Source organism: Silurus aristotelis (genome assembly GCF_946808225.1).
Source record: "Silurus aristotelis genome assembly, chromosome: 20".
Lineage (NCBI taxonomy): Eukaryota > Metazoa > Chordata > Actinopteri > Siluriformes > Siluridae > Silurus > Silurus aristotelis.
In genome coordinates, this window is record NC_139593.1 from 17,632,304 (window position 1) to 17,650,688 (window position 18,385).

The window sequence follows — 18,385 nt, forward strand, 5'->3', positions numbered from 1 at the left end:
TACCAAATCTAAATTAAAATGTAATATTTAGAATTTGATGGAAACACGTCTGAAAAAACTTGTACCACTTCTTCTTCTATTGGCTTCTCCCATTAAGGGTCACAACAGCGGATCAACCGTCTCCATACCCCCCTGTCCTGTACATCTGCCTTCTCAACCCAACTACCGGCATGTCTTCCCTCACCACATTCATAAACCGCCTCCTTGGTCTTCCTCTTTTCCTCCTTCCTGGTGGTTCCATCCTCAGCATTCTCCTACTGATATACCCCATGTCCCTCCTCTGCACATGTCCAAACCATCTCAATCTCGCCTCCCTCACCTTGCCTCCAAAACATCCTATAATGTCCCTCTAATAAACTAATTTATAATCTTGTCAATCCTGTCCAATACCACAACTCCTCTCTCGGCACCATGTCGTACGCTTTCGCTAAATCCACAAACACACAATGCAACTCCTTCTATACTTCTCTATCAACATTCTCAAAGCAAATAATGCGTCTGGTGCTCTTCCTCAGCATAAAACCATACTGTTGATAGTCACCTCTTCTCTCAGCCTGACTTCCACTACTCTTTCCCATGGACTCAGGACTTTTTGACTCAGGACCACAGTTTACTTCTAATCACCATCACTGTACCCCACAACATCGTATATCTGCAATAAATGGACATTTGGTGCAACCCAGACGACGATGGGTTCCCTCTTGAGTCTGGTTCCTCTGAAGATTTCTTCCTGTTTCCATTTTGGGGAGTTTTTTCTTGCCACAGTAGCCACTGGCTTGCTCATCAGGGACAAACTTACTTATAAAGAACATATACATTTTTTATCACCACATTATCTGTGTAAAGCTGTTTTGAGACAATGTTCATTGTTAAAAGTGCTGTACAAATAAAATTGAATTTAATTGAATTTCGCATAACTTCATGGTGTGACTGATCAGCTTTATTCCCCTGTAGTTACTGCAGGTCAGCACATCTCCCTTTGTCTTAAAGATCGGTACCAGCACACTCCTTCTCCATTCCTCAGGCATCTTCTCACCTTCCAAAATCCTGTTAAACAATCTTGTTAAAAAAACTCCACTGCCATCTCTCCTAAACATCTCCATGCTTCTACCGGTATGTTATCTCGTCCAACTGACTTTCCACTCTTCATCCTCTTAATCGCTGCTCTCACTTCCTCCTTACTAATCCTATCCACTTCCTGCTTCATCTCCACACCATCCAACCTTCTCTCTCTCATTTTCCCTATTCATCAGCTGCTCAAAACACTTCCTCCATGTTCTCAACACACTTTTCCCACTAGTCAACACATTTTCATCTCCATCCTTTACTGCTCTAACTTGCAGCACATCCTTCCCAGCTCGGTCTCTCTGCCTGGCCAATCGGTACAAATCCTTTTCTCCTTCCTTAGTGTCCAACCTCTCATACAGCTCCTCATATGCTTTTTCTTTGGCTTTCGCCACATCCCTCTTTACCTGCTGCTGCATCTCCTTGTACTCCTGCCTACTTTTCTCATCACTCTGTCGATCCCAATTCTGTTTTGCCAACCTCTTTCTCCTTATGCTGTCATGCACTTCCTCATTCCACCACCACGTCTCTTTGTCTTCCTTTCTATTTCCAGATGTCACACCAAGTACCTTTCTAACTGTCTCCCTTATCACTCCTGCAGTAGTTGCCCATTCATCCAGCACCTCTTCAATAATGCCGAGCCTCTGTCTAACCTCTTCCCTGAATCTCACACTACACTCTTCCTCCTTCAGCTTCCACCATCTTATTCTTCTTTCAGTCCTCACTCTCCTCCTCTTCTTCTTCAACTACAAAAAATCCTACAGACCACCAGCCGATGCTGTCTAGCTACACTGCAACACCTCCCCTGCCAACACCTTACAGTCTCCAATCTCCTTCAGGTTGCATCTCCTGTATAGAACATAGTTCACCTGTGTGCACCTTCCTCCACTCTTATACGTCACCCTATGATACTCCTTCTTCTTAAAATAGGTGTTCACCACTGCCATTTCCATCCTTTTAGCAAAATCTACCACCATCTGCCCTTCCACATTCATCTCCTTAAGGCCATACCTACCCATCACCTCCTCATCACCTGTTCCCTTCACCTATACATGCCTATTTAAATCTGCCCCAATCAGCAATCTTTCATTCCTAGGTACCCCTTTTACCACTTAATTTAACTCACTCCAGAATTTTTTTCCGGCACTAAGAGTGCACTGGCTTGTGCAACCCTAATGGCTGGGTTTAAAACAAAAAAACTTATACCACTGTGGGCCATATATACCACTGTGTAGCATCCCTTTTTTTGAACAACAGTCCATATATGTCTGGGAACTGAGGAGACCAGTTGATGTCATTGGCACCAGCACCGAGGTGGTGGAATAAACTTTCCCTACATATATGTAAAGCGGCGTCCCTGGCTATCTTTAAGCGACGGTTGAAGACCTTAGCACTTTTGAATTTTGCTTTGTAGAATTCAAGAGTAATATTTATATTATTATATTTGTAATCTAGCAGTGTAGATTTATTCATTTCTAAAGACTCAAAGCAATTTGTACGTCGTTTTGGACAAGGGCATCTGCTAAATGCCGCAAATGTAAAAATGTTTTAGACAATTGTTGTCCCATCGTGTCTGATACTGGATTCTACCTGTTTAACAATCCTAGGACTTCTCTGTCAAATTTATTAATATGCACCAAATGTTTTATTTGTTGTTTCATGATGCGCAAAATGTTTTCAAATGGTAAAAAGTTTGGAATGCAGGCAGGCCAGTTCAGCACCTGGACCCTTCTACTACAAAGCCATGATATTGTAATAGATTTTAGCATTAAGCAGTTTAGCATTGTCTTGCTAAAACAGTCAGGGGTTTCCCTGAAAAGCCATTGTCTGGATGAAAGCAGCTCTAAAACCTGTGCATTACGGGATTGTGGTGTACGTAATTGCCTATGGAATGGTACAGTGGTACCTTGACCTAAGAGTTTTCCGAGGTACGAGCGGTCACACGGTCTATTTTTTGCTTTGATACGCGAGCAAAAACTTGATGTACGAGCTCAAGATGCCGCTGCTAAATGGCGAAGCGAAGCCAGAAAGTGAAGATTGTGATCGAAAAGTAAGATAAGCAAAGAAGAAAAAGTAAAAATTTAAAAGTTTAGGGATACTTAGTGTACAGGAGTGATAGTAAAAAACGAGTTTTCCCTCCGCCTCCCCTTATCGCCTCTACCCCCCCCCTCCACACACACACCCACCCACCGGCGTTTTCGTTAGCTCAAGTCGTCTCATCTCCAAGGAAAATACACTGAATAAAACCTTATTATATCTTTACATTCTCTTTTATTATGTTTTTATACAAGATTTGTCATTTATAAATACATTTTTCTTATTCAAAAACACGTAACAAAAACAACTGGGGTGGCATTTTGGGGGCTGAAACGGATTAATGGCATTTCAATTAATTTCAATGGGGAAATTTGCTTTGAAATACGAGCAAATTGACATACGAGCAAGGTTACGGAACAAATTAAACTTGTATGTCGAGGTACCACTGTATATATCTTTTATCACTGATAGTGTCTATTCAGATGTGCAAGCTGTTAATTCCACAGGCACTAATGCACCCCCATAACATTATAGATGCAGGACCTTAAACTAAACACTGATAACACTCCACATTAAGTCCAGAGTACCTGATGTCCATGGTTTAATTTTAAATTTCAATTCGTCAAAATTCAATTCAAAAACAAGTGTGATTCTATAATGGAAGTGTCGCCTGAGAGTCAACGATCAAAAGACATCCAATATTGATTGTCCCCTTGTCCTTTGAGCATAAGATTTTCTCCTGATTTCTGAATTTATTGATGTTATGCACTGTTCTTGAGGAGATATTTATGGAGATAGATTTATGTATTTATGTTTTGTTTTGTATGTTTAATTCAGAGAGACTCTGCCTTTCTTTGGTCCTTTTTTAAAGTCATGTTACTGACCTGTCGTCAAAAAACCTAATTACAATCAGTTTCTTTTTAGTAAAACTTACTACTCCAGACTTTTCACAACTTGTATTAGATGTGCTGTAGCCATTTTACAGTGTCCCAACTGGAAATAGGGTTCTAATAAGTAGAAGTAAGAGCAGTAGTGCAAATCATACTATCATTCCATGATTCCATGATAATACTCATACTCTTTTAATAGTTAAGAAGACATACACTTGCAATAGGGTACCTACACACCTTTATTGCTTGATCCTATAAATACAGCTAGATCACAGTGATCAACCCTGTGAAGCCTGACATATGAAATAATTAACAGAAAATTTGTGTTTTTGGGGTCTTTAAACAAACAAAAAAAATCTTTTTGACATCTGAAAATAAATACAGAAAAATAATGTTTGTGGATTCTGAATTTCTTCTCTGAATTGGTAAATATAACATATAGATAAGGATAATTATTTAATAGTTTTAGCAAACAGACAAATTTGAGCAAGCTACAACATTAGATTGGATGTACAAAAATCACAAATATTCCACTAGTCCGAAATCAGTAAAAAAAAAAAAAAAAAAGCCATTAAATTAAAACGTATTATTTATTTGTATTGTAGGTTGTATTTGACATTGGGCAAGAATAATGCAGATTGCATCATGATCAATGTAACACATTGATGACTAAGCTAAATTACCTTATATACTTGCTGTTTTTTAATTTAACACATTTTTAACACAATTTTACTATAACATTCTTTAAAAAATATTAATTAATTATTAGTTGCTTCAAAAAAAATACATATTCATATTAAAAAATCAGTAACAACATAACCATTTTTTCCCCCCCACAAGAAGACAAGTCTCAGACTTGTTTTTTTTTTTTTTAATTTTTTTTAATTTTTTTTTTTTAAAGGAAATACCTGAAATATAAAAAAAAAAAAAACCAGTTTTTGAGGAAAGTATTGTTGATGCAGGTGGTGCAGAAGTCTCAGAAACTAATGTATTAAATATGATACATTCAGCGTTAAAGAGTGGGGGGGGGGGGGGGGGGTGTAAAAGTATGAACTTTTTTTTTTCTTTTCTTTTCTAAATATAGGCTTGTATCAAGTTTAGTATCAATTTGTCAAAGCGTCATTTGTGTGGTTCAAACGTTTGTGATTTGTGAATTTTAGTGCCTCTTTATAAAATGTATATGTCCTTTAAGACAAGTTCATTTAAGGTTATTTAGTCCAGTTTGTAAGTCATGCTGGACATGGAAGTCTGCCAAATGTCACAAATGTAAATGTAGCCTTTTCTGAGAGGGTCAAATGTATGTAGACTTCCAACTATTATTCCCATATACTGACATCAGTCTTTGTTATTGTAAAGTTAGAAACACACAATTGTCTGGAATGTCTGTGTATGTAATAGCAGTAATATTTCCCTTCATTGGTATAGGTCTAGCCCAAATGAAAATAGGTCTTCCAATATTATAATGCCCCTGTGCACAAAGTGAGCTCCATAATGATATGGTTTGCCATTGGTGGAAGAACTCCAGCAGTCCTGTCCTAAATACCACTAAGCCCATTAGGGATGAACTGAAATGGTGACTGCCTGCTAGGCCTCCTTAAACAACGGGGCCAAATCCCATGCTCTAGTGGCTGAAAAGAGAAACCCACAAATCTGTTTGAAAATTTCCTGGAAAACCCTTTCAAGGGTGTTTAGGCTGTTTACTGAAAAAGGTGCAGTGTGATTGCACAGTCTAAGTAATTCTAGCATTGTGAGACACTGACAGGGGATTGCTATGATGTGTTTTATTTTTTTTAGGATGCTTTAGCTCATTTAGACTTAGAGGTTTAAAGAAACCGGCATTTCAGCTTAATTGGGCCCACACACCAACAAAAGCATGTACAAAATAATATGCTTTTTTGAATTTTTGGATAAATACCTTTCATACATCCTGCATTATAGCTGTTTAAATTTAGAATAATTGTAGGATGAGCCAATCAGAGCATTCACTCCCAATATCTTATACAATTTTCTAATTTTGTATTAATCTGTGAATTTAACAGGCAGTATAAATGCAAACCATCATGATGTTACATTGACAGGCTTATTACTCAGCGAAGCTAAAAACATTCAAGACTGACCATAGGAGGCTGCCTCATGGAGCTGCCTGTGGAACACGGAAGTTTCAAGCATCTTTTTCAACCTTTTTACTTAGTCAATTTGTTTTGCATTTTGAAATGAGAAAATTATTTAAAATAACACAAATGAAAACGTTTCAGAAATATTAGATTTGTCCAATAAAATCTATATTGCATAAGAAGAATTTTTATTAACTTTTTAAATTTACATAAAAAAGTACATTCTTGAGACCAGCCTGGTCTAAGCCAAGTATTACAATAAATGGTACAAAATGACATAGCTGTTATGAGTGCACAATATATTCCAGCCTCACTAAAAAAACTGTCTCCTAAAAACATCCACATATTAAACATGTTGACATGTTTATTGGAGACCCACTTAATTATAATCTTAATACAGACATGGAAGAGTAAAGTCTCTTAATTGTTACCCATTCTATGTATAAACATATCTTAACATATATTTTTTGCAATGATGCAATTGGTAGCAAACTGAAATTAAATATTTCAAATCGTAATAAATAATCCAGAAACTACTTAATTCTAAAATTAAATTGTTAGGGAGATTTACCCATAGTCTCTGTGGTTTGGCTTGTGGCCACATGCAGTGAGGCCAGGCTGGTGTCAGATCTCTGGGAGGCAGTAGAGGGAGATGACAGGGTAGTGCCATTCACCTTGGACTCAGCCTGTGGCTAGGACATAAGTAAAAAAGGAACCAGACTCATTAACCAAGGAGATGGGTGTTTAGCAATGTTTAGAATATACACTCACTGACCACTTTGAGAGACCTATAGACCTGCAAATTCATGCATTTCTCCAATCATGTTGCAGGAGTACAGTGCATTCAAATATGCATTGTACTATACTTTGATGCATTAACAATACAGTTTTGACCTTGGAAATATTTGTGGGTAAAATATGTTTTGCTAGGACTATTTCAGACTGTTGAGCTTCTGGGATGTTTATGCACAAAAAGTCTCTAGAATTCACACCGATAATATATTATATTATAATATATATGATAAATTATAGAATATACATAGAGAGACATTTGTGTATAAAAATCCCAGAAGCTCAACAGTGTTGTTTTGTAAACAAATATCTGGACTGAGAAATGAAAACCAATAATCCGATGGTCATAAAGTATCAAAAGCACTTCATAGGAATGGGAGAACCTGCTGGAACAACTGCATGTACAAAAAGTGAGCTGGTCTTTCAGAAAATGGCTAATACTACAGCTATGCTAATGCATGGTTGTGTTGCCCGGAAATACTGTGGACACACCTTGCCATGACGGAGTGGGCGTGGTCAGCTCGCAAATGCATTTTTAAGTCCAGATTTACATTTAAATGCTAATTTTGCTACTATTTCTGCTTGGACATGTTACAAATATCAAATCAATTTGGGTAATACATTTTCATTTTGGAACTTAAAGTGTTAAAATTAGTTTGTAATTTACACATTAAAACTACTGTTAGAAATGTCAATTGTAAATTATATAACTACATTTCCATTTTCCTTTTTTAAATAAAGAAATACATTTCCCTGTGCCACTTTGAATAGTGCATTGCCTTTTTGCAAGTTGCATTTTAAAATTAATTTTGTGGCCTATATGCTTTTATAGCAGCTTCGCAACATAATTGCCATGCCAAAGTTCATCCATGGAAGTCCCACTGTGTGTCTAACAGGTTGTCTAATAGACACATTCTCAAAAGACCCACTTAATTTCTTGCAGTACAGCACGGAACAGAACAGTTTACCCAGTAAGGACAGTCACTCAGCTTTCACAATGTTGAGGCTATTGCTGTTCCTTGAGATAAATTCATGCTTAAAATATATGCTTAATCCTTAGAATCAAGTTCTGCTACACTCTAGATAATGAAGGCCTTCTTAAAAGAAAAATGATTCAAGAGAAAAAAATGAACACCGTGATATTTACGGTCATACAAGCACCTCAAAACAGACCACATAAAAATGTGAACATAAATGGAATCAAAATAATAGTATTTCAAAGAGAATGGAAGCAGACTTCTGAACCCAAAAAAGGTATTTCTTTACCCTAGTAGAAGATAAACAATCCAAGACTTTTTTTTTCAATAATGTAGCCAAATAAACCACAGAAACAAGCACCAATTTACACAATGCGAACATGTAAAATACATTGACCATGAATTTTTTCAGTGGCAAAATGTATAACCGTATTTTCCGGACTACAACCCCTGGCAAAAAGTATGGAATCACCCCCCTCAGAAGATGTTCATTCAAATGTTTAATTGTGTAGAAAAAAAAACAAGCACATATATGCCACAAAACAATTTTTACTCAACAATCCAAACTTCTGGCTGTATAAAACACTTAAAAAACAAAACAAAGAAAGAAAACTATAGTCAATTACAACTGTTTTTACAGATCAAACAGAGGAAAAAAATATGGAATCACACAAATCTGAGGAAAATTATATGGAATCACCAAATAAAAACACTACTAGTACTTTGTTGCACCACCTCTGGCTATTATAACAGCTTGAATTCTCTGAGGCATGGATTTAACTAATGACAAACAGTATACTTCATTAATCTGTCTCCAGCTTTGTCTTATTGCAGTTGCCAGATCAGCCTTGCAGGTTGGAGCCTTGTCGTGGACCATTTTCTTTCATTTCCACCACAGATTTTCAATTGGATTGAGGTCCGGACTATTTGCAGGCCATGCCATTGACATTATATGTCTTTCCTGTAGGAATTTTTTCACAGATTTTGCCCTATGGCATGATGCAATATCATCCTGAAAAATGATGCTACCATCACCGAACATCCTTTCAATTGATGGAATAAGAAAAGTGTCCAAAATCTCAACATAAACTTGTGCATTTATAGAAGATGTAATGACTGTCATCTCTCCCATACCTTTACCTGACATACAACCCCATATCATTAATGATTGTGGAAATTTGCATGTTTTCTTCAGGCAGTTGTCTTTATAAATTTCATTGGAACGGCACAAAACAAAAGTTCCAGCATCATCACCCTGCCCAATGCAGATTCGTGATTCATCACTGAATATAACTCTCATCCAGTCATCCACAGTCCAAGATTGTCTTTCTTTAGCCCACTGAAACCTTGTTTTTTTCTGTTTAGATGTTAATGATGGTTTTCGTTTGGCTTTTCTGTATGTAAATCCCATTTCTTTTAGGCGATTTCTTACAGTCCGGTCACAGACATTGACTCCACTTTCTGCCCATTTGTTCCTCATTTGTTTTTGTTGTGCATTTTCTGTTTTCAAGGCATATTGCTTTAAGTTTTCTGTCTTGGCGCTTTGATGTCTTTCTTGGTCTACCAGTACGCTTCCCTTTTACAACCTTTCCATTGGATTTGTACTTGGTCCAGATTTTAGACACAGCTGACTGGGAACAACCAACATCTTTTGCAACATTCCGTGAAGATTTACCTTCTTCGAGAAGTTTGATAATCCTACCCTTTGTTTCAACTGACATCTCTCGTGTTGGAGCCATGAGTTATGTCAATCATCTTGGTTCAACACGTCACTAATGTGTGCAAGCACTCTTTTTTAACTGCAGACTAATTAGCAGTTGTAATCAGATACAGGTGTTTGTTTTAGAAATGCAAAGTGCATGGTGATTCCATATAATTTTCCTCAGATTTGTGTGATTCCATATTTTTTTCCTCTGTTTGATCTGTAAAAACAGTTGTAATTGACTATAGTTATCTTTCTTTGTTTTGTTTTTTAAGTGTTTTATACAGCCAGAAGTTTGGATTGTTGAGTGAAAATTGTTTTGTGGCATATATGTGCTTGTTTTTTTTCTACACAATTAAACATTTGAATGAACATCTTCTGAGAGGGGTGATTCCATACTTTTTGCCAGGGGTTGTATAAGCCGCTACTTTTTTTCCCACGCTTTGAACTCCACGGCTTAAACAACAAAGCGACTTATTTATGGATTTTTCCGTAGTTTTTTCCGGTTTCACAAACTTCACGCCAAAAAAACTGAGCCCCATAACGTTAAACCAATGAAATTGCTGAACGGGTTCAGGTGAACCAATGAAACTCTTTATATTAAATCAGATGCGCTCCCACTGAATCGGGCCGCACCACATCATAAATATGGATGATGTTCCTCTGACGTTTGACCTGCCGCTCACTCGGACTGTCTACAGGAAATGTGAATCATTCGTCACGCTGAAAACAACCGGGCATGAAAAACCGCACTTCACCTGTGTTCTGAGCTGCACGGCGTCGGGAGAAAAGCTTCACCGATGGTGATTTTTAAACGCACGACGATGCCAAAAGATAAACTCCTGAGAGAAATAGTCGTAAAAGGAAGGAAGAAGACAGTGAACAATGACTTTCCTGGTAGGCTACTGTTTAGATACAAGCCGTGTAACAGACACTGTCTTTAGTTAAAGCCTATGTAAAGTTCATTAGTTTCAGTGTAGACACCTGCACCTGGGTGCGGCTTATATTTGGGTGCGCTTAATAGTCCGGAAATTACGGTAATTAGACCAGTGGTCCCCAACCCTAACCGGTACCGAGCCGAACAGAAATAATACATAACTTACATTATTTCGGTTTTATTTATTATCTAATTTTTAATGACGTTTTATTTTGGAAAATTACCCGATTCTCTCCGCCACATCTGTCTATGACTTACTCTTGATGCATGTCAAGATGCAAAAAAGGTTGGGGACCACTGAATTAGACTATTACTTTAAAGGCAAATAGATAAATAACCCTGTATATAACAACATATCTACAGTCATGTGAAAAGCAAACTACACCCCTTTTTGAATTCTAAGATTTCCCAGTTAAAGAAATAATAAAAAATAGTCTATTTATTTAGCAAAAACCAAGCCGAAATAGAGATTTAAGTGATTGTGTTTTGTATGACTATCAGTCCTTCATTGTGGGGAAATTTTGGCTCACGCTTCTTTACAAAGTTGCTCTAGTTTGCAGGCATTTTTTTTATTCACGGTTCTCTTAAGCTCCTACCACGATATTTCAATTTAGATGAGATCTGAAATTTGACTGGATATGCTTGGATTCCCCTACTGGGGACCTAATTCCTGAAAAGATTGTTTTCCACTGGTGAATAATCTTCCTTACTGTAAAATATTCAAATTAAAAATTGCTTGAAATTGCCTTTTAACACTTTTCAGATTGCTTCTCGATGATCATTGCTGATATCATTGCTTATGTAATACTCCTTGGTGTTGTGTTAACCAGCAAACTGCTAAAACTTGGGATTTTACAGAGGTGGTCATAGAGATGATCAATTAATCAGTGACATTTGATAAGCAGCACCTGGCTGCTACTTACCATCTTAAAAGCTATGGAAGCAGTAAAGGTAAAAGTATACTTTTTCACACATCTTTTCATTTTGGGAAAATTTTATTTTTGTGAAAATGTGTTTTTCTTCTCCAAAAGACCAAAATAATTTCCTCATAAAAATCATTACCATGTATACTAAAATTCCTTGCCTACATGTTTTTTTAAACATATAATACCAGAAGCAATCAGAGATTAAAGGAAAAATAGATACTTCCCTTAGCACTGATCCAACTATCGACCAATATCAAACCTCCCCTTTAGTCACAATATACTAGAAAAGGTTTCAGCACTAAACTCTTACCTACACAGAAGTAACATTCTTTTAGTAACATATCAATTAGGACTGAGCCTCATCACAGCACAGAAACAGAATTGATTGAAGTGGTAAGTGACATACAGTGCTACTGGCCTATTAGTGCTACTACAACTACTGTGAAAATCCATATTATGGCAAGAAACCTTCAGTTAAGTAAAAAAGATAAGACATCATTACTTTTTTAAAGTCATTAAGTCCATCTTAAAAACTAAATGATGAAACAGACTATCATGAGGACCATCTTACAAAAGCAAAAGCTACCTCTGCTGCAAAGGATAAGTTTATTAGAATCACCAGCCTCAGAAACTACCGATTAACATAAATGCATCTCATAGTTCAAGTGGCAGACATATTTCAACATCCACTGTACAGAGGAGACAAGAACAACAAGCAGAAGAGACCGGTTTGCGTCAAGAAACACAAGTAATGAAAATTAGATCAGTGGAAAACTGTCCTTTAGTCTGATGGTTGGATTTAAAATTATCTAAAGTCACGATTGATGTCTGTGCTTCTAGGCTTGATGTAGACACACACCTGTGAACTTTAGAACAGTAAGTGCCAAATGTTCTGCTTTAGTAGATTACTAAATCGGATATAGAACTCTTGGTGAAGACTTGTTTTATAGGCCATGAAAAAAAATTTAATCAGAGGAGGGTGTATTTTCTTTTTCCCACAAGCCATTAAGCATGCAGCACTTTGTCAGTTTTGAAACTACTTGCTTGCACTTTCCGTTACACTAAGGCTGTTTTGTTTGATACAAAGACATTTTTAATTCAGGTAAATTACATGAAATAACACACAAGTCAAATCCAGTTAAAAAGTTTACTTTATATATGTATAGTTGAAAAGGCTAAAATTGGGCTCATAAATGTAAAGGATTGCTGCACGATTTGGAAAAAAATCCTTTAAATTTAATTTATTTGAACCTAAAAGCTAAAATATTGTCACATAACAGAGGTAGTGTTTTTTGTTGGGCTAGCAGTTCATTGTTGGTCTACTCGGCATCCACCTTTACCTGGTCTCTGCGCTGCACACTAGAACGTCATGTGACCACACACGTCACACGTGCACTGAATTTAGTCAGTGCACGTCACACGTGCACTGACTAAATTCAGACTATCTGGTCTTTTTTGTTTTTTAGCGGTGTGGAAAATCTGCAAACTGTTCTCAGAAAGTATTTGTTTACACGTACTTATTTATTTAATTAAATCACAACATTTGCTGTCATATAATCACACAAGCTGACATCGTGATTGCGATACAATTAATCGTGCAGCACTAATGGAATGACAATGAACCTTGGAAACATAACATGATCATTCTTTAACAGATTTCACACAATTACTCGTGTTTGATCAGCATGTAAAATAGGGATGTGAATCTTCACTGGATTTCACATTTCGATTCGATTTCGATTATTATGTCAATGATTCGACTAAATTCAATATCACGATGCATTGCATCCTCAATATTTATTATTACTGCACATAGCTACATTTATCAATGAACATAAGCAGTCAGATATATATGAACTCCACTTGTATTTGATCTACTCCATGGAAGTACAGTTCCTGAATAGGAAGGAGTGGCACTGCGGTCCAGGCTATAGAACCGGAGGAAGGTCAGGGGGGTGGACTAGCCCGCAGCATTGCAAATGTCTTGAAGGGGTACTCCAGAGGACCAAGCCTTTGAGGTCTTTGCGTGATTTCTGACCCCAAGTGGAGCAGGGAGACCAAAGCCGCATCGAAACATTTTGTGAAGGTGTGGGGAAAGAGGGCAAGGCCAAAAGGAAGAATCCGATATTGGTAAGCTTCGGCACCCTCGGAAACCTCAGGAACTTCCTGTGAGAAGGAAGGATGGATACATAAAAGTACGCATCCTTTAAATCTACCATGACAAACCAGTCTTCGGATCTGATTTGAGACATGCCTGCTTGAGGGTCAGCATCCTGAACCTGAGTCTCATGAGTGAGCGATCAGCTGAAGTAGATCCAAAATAGGATGTAACCCATAGTCCTTTTCGGGAACTATAAAAAACTGGCTGTAAAATCCGGACTCTAATTCTGATGGAAGGACCATCTCGATTGCCTTTTTCCTCAGGAGAGTGTTTACTTCTCATATAATGATCAGAGACTGCTCGGTTCCCACCAGAGTGGAAAAAACCCTGTCAACGGGGGAGACGAGATTGTAAATAAATTGAAAGCCTTGCTCCACAGCAAGGCTTTCCAGGTTGCCAGGAAGTCTCTTAGAGGTATCGATCGCTGTACCCTGAAGTGACTAAAGGAGCTTCGAAGTAGGCGGTGAGTTCTCCTGAACCACTACAAGACCGGGTGGAGACCAAGGAGGATGTTTGCTGGAGCTGGCTGTGGCCGGAAGCACATTTAGTGGCAGGGTTAACGGACCAGGTCACTGAGGGGGCTGGGATGACCAGATCCTGCTGGTTTCCCACAAGAGTGGGAAGGATCCCGTGAAACGGGGCGGAGACTTGAACTAAATCTAGTAACCTCGCTCTACAGTGTGCAGGACCCACTGAGACACGTCTGAAAAAGCTTTCCAAGCTGCCAGAAAGTGCCTTAAAGTTATCAGTCTCACAAAACTGACCTCCAGTGTGCTGAGCCGGGGCAGTGCCCTGAAACAAATCTAGGGGCCTCGAAGGAGGCGGCGAGATCTCCTGGACCACTACAATGCTGGGTGGAAACCATTGAGAGAGCTCGCTGGCCATGCCCTGAAGCACAATTGGTGGCAGGGTTAACGGACAAGGTACCTGGAGGGGTCGGGTGGGCACCAGATACAGAGGACTTTTTCGTCGAGGCCTTCCTGTTGAAAATGACAGTCCTTAGATCTGCTACCTCACGGGGCTTCGACGCCGAGCTCCGCACAAGATCCCTCACAGGGACATTGAGCTAGTGGGGTGTCCAGCAGTGAAATAGAATAGCCTTTATTTGTCACTGTAGGGTGCCCATCCAGTGGCCCAACGACGGAATCCACTAGTGTGGGTGAAGGTATGCTGTGTGTTTGTCTTTCTCGCATGGCTATTAAAGATTAATCAAATGGATTGCACTTTGTTACATGAATCCAATTTTAATTTTAACCTCTAATCTGACTCCAATTTATAATGAAGATTTAACTTGTATATCTCTAATTCAAGTTGATCACCTTATTGGTTGTACTTTTTAAATTTTAATAGATTATTCTAAGCATTCCGGCTTTTCTATTAATCATTCATTATGGTCCTGGAGTCGCTTAGAGCCTTGTGTTTGGCTAACGATACCTGCTCATGAAGACACATTGGCCATTTTAGTCATAGGGTATAACGGTAAACTAATATTCTTTAAGTAGGCCACACAATTCTTGCTTATTCATAAAGAACTATTGATTTAGTTACTTGGTCATAACTTGCTAAGTCAGTGACAGCGCTACACATGCTCACGGACACAAACTCGCCAGACTGTACCTTAGTCAGAGGATATAACGGTAAACTAATATTCTTTAAGTAGGCCGCTCAATGCTTGCCCATGCATAAAGAATAATGTATTTAGCCACTTAGTTATAACTTGCTAAGTCAGTGATAGTCAGAAATCAGAAGGTCCCAGACGTTGTGCTCTATGCTCCATCCGTTCATGAGCCTTCAGTTTGTACTATCCTGGTCATAGATTTGCGGTAACACCAGACTACGTAATCAACTAGATATAAATGATTTCAGGACATTGAGTTAATCAAGAATTTTACATTTATTTGCCAGGCAATAATCAATAAACAAATGTTACATCTAAAACAAATAATAGAAGAAAGTTGCATAACATGATCAGCATAAAACCAAATATTTTAGCGATGCAGTTTACTAAAGAATTGTTAAAGAGTTACTGTACCTGACAATGGAGACACACAGGGACTGTGTGGGAAGTTCCGACTACAGAATGCTTCCCTGAGTGTTTCGGCAAATTTCCTTAAATACCCAAACCATCGTAAACACTTGTAAATTCGAAGTGATAAAAGCTTTGCAAACCCTATCTTGGGACAGGACGTGACCTAAAAACCAAATGTCACCTAGACCACCTGGTAAGGATCTTCTCTGGGGCAACCCTTATGTCAGTAGGACAGAATTTCCCCAAACCTGAGATCTGGTCTACTGATATGGGACTGAGATCATATTTCCAATCACACTGAGACCTTTAAAATTATACCAAACATGTGAAAGTAAAATGTATACATTTCTAAAAAGTAATTATTACATTATGCAAGTAAAGTAGCTTGAATTCCGGGACCCTCTAAGTCACCTTTCCATGACCCGGCCATCTCCCCAGGAGGGAAAGAGGAGGCTTAAGGATGGGTGACTGGGCATCTGAACAAATGGCTTTCTTTCCTCAGATCAAAGAGATCCTCTCTTTATATTAAAAGGTTTATTGTTTTGTTGCATGGTAGTTCTTGGGGTCTGGCCTCATTAAGTTGCATGGCAGTTCTCAGGATCTGGGATCATGAACAGATCTGACCATCCTTACATCACATTCATTAAAGCACAGTGAAATTCGTTCTTCGCATATCCCAGCTTGCTCAGTAGCTGGGGTCAGAGTGCAGGTCAGCCATGATACGGTGCCCCTGGAGCACAGAGGGTTAAGGGCCTTGCTCAAGGGCCCAAGAGTGGCAGCTTGGCAATACCAGGGCTTGAACTCCCGACCTTCCGATCAGTAACCCAGAGCCTGAACCACTGAGCTACCACTCCTCCAGTATGGCCCTGTCTCTATCAGACATTTCTGACAGAGCCACAGGTACCCCTTCAGAGCAGCCATAGACCGGCCAATGGCCCTCTTTGGTGTCTCTGAGAGCCAGATCGGCTATGCGGCAGAGCTCATGATTATGGCCGCCCAGGTCACATCCAGCTCCAAAGCGTTTCGAGGCAGCTCGAGTTCCTGAAAGGGAACTAATATACTATTAAATACTAAAAGCACATGAGACTGTCAAGTACTGTTTTAAGTACTTATATATCATCCTGGGACACGGCCATTCATTTTAGTAAAATTCATGTAGTGGATATTAGGTTTTTGCTCTTATCACTCATGCTGTGCATTTTACTATGTTCAATCCTGTTGTTCCTTAAAGAGCACGTCTTGCCTTTTTAAAAAAATATATCATATGTGAGGAGGTGTGACCTTGCCAACTAAAGCTGAAAAATTATATTTGTAAGTAAAATGTTTTTGAACAATATTCTTTGTTTCTAATAAGTAAGCTTCTCACCCATATGCGAGTTATTTTCAGAGCTAAGCCTATTTATGTTAATTAAAAAACAGTTATAAATGTACCCTGCAGCGTACGTCAGGACTTTGCACTTCTGATCATTTCACTTTTTTGTAGTGGACAGTTCTATGACAGTGACTGTCAAATGATGAAGAGAGTGTGAGGATGATAAGACTGGTGGAAATGATAGCTTAGTGAAGGAGGAGCCAGACGAGGTTGATCATGACAAAGGGAATTTGCTGCTTCGCTGCCATCCTCTCTGGGCCAAAATAGGTCTTAACTAATTAAAAATCAGATCTTCTCTAAAAAATTGTAAATGATCTAGATGTGTCAGAAAATAAAAGAATGATCTGCTTTGGAGAGTAAAAACTTTTATGAAGAGAGGTTGATTGAACCCAGGCCAGCAAAGGTTTGCATGGATGAGCAAATGATTCCCTTTGCAGGCTGGTGTCCTGTTTGTCAGTTTGCTCCTGGCAAACAAAATCCAACAGTGTTAAAGGTGTTTGTCCTGGCAAGTCTAATTTGCCTTGTATTGGATTTTGAGACTTACCAGGAAAAAACACCTTCATTCAAGACCAGGCAATGGGAATAGGTGAAAATACAGTATGGCATTCCCAAGAGGAAAACTGATGTACTTGATCTACTAATATATTGTGATTGAATGATCAGCTTCTACAGACTGTCCAGCTACACAAGGAAGTGGACTTGCTTTTACAATAACCAACTCACGGATTAAGTACAGACAAGACAGCCAGACCTTACAACAATTTTCAAAGAGAACTGTACAATACTCAGATGAAAGATTTAGGGAAATACAAAACATTCCTCTCAAATAATGGACATTCCAAATACTAACAGATGCAGAATGCATGAATGCAAAAAACAAACCTTGAGTTAAATGTCAAATAGTGGTGAAAATTTTATTGAAAAAAAAATAAATAAATGTGAAAAAAATTAAGAAAATGTCAAACACAATAAAAAATGAATATAAAAAATCGTTTCCAATTCATAACATCAAAATCCTTTTGTCCACTAGAGTGACATGTTATACCATTTGAAATAAATTAATACAAATAAAACCTCTGCAATGTGTTTATTACCACCAAACACTAAATTTACTGTATATATACACTATTTTTCCCTGGGTCAGGACGATATTCTGCACAATGTCTTTATCTGATAGCTGCCCTTCCTCGATGACATGAGACAATACCGCTGCCAAATTAGAACTCATGTGAGATTCATAAACAGCTCTTGTTTACAGCATGAAACATGATCTGTCAGTGCTCGCTAAATTAATGTGCCTTTATTGTTACATAACAATAGTCCTTCAAGAATCATGTTATTGCGACCCGATTAGCTAGGCTTATTGATGGCATTACCTGAGCT

At 38.2% G+C, this 18,385-nt stretch overlaps 1 protein-coding gene across 25 annotated transcripts in view; it reads right to left on the minus strand.

Moving 5' to 3' along the window:
- dmd (dystrophin) overlaps positions 1–18,385 on the minus strand; it is a 200,158-nt gene that overhangs the window by 13,856 nt on the left and 167,917 nt on the right. For 9 of the 25 annotated variants that reach the window (XM_083522228.1, XM_083522221.1, XM_083522213.1 and 6 more), the window contains one exon: positions 6,678–6,798. The exons of 8 other annotated variants lie outside the window; for them this stretch is intronic. In XM_083522228.1, coding sequence (XP_083378354.1) covers positions 6,678–6,798 — 121 coding nt within the window. The remainder of the gene's footprint in view (positions 1–6,677; positions 6,799–18,385) is intronic. 8 more of the 25 variants (XM_083522230.1, XM_083522229.1, XM_083522227.1 and 5 more) reach the window with 1 other exon arrangement.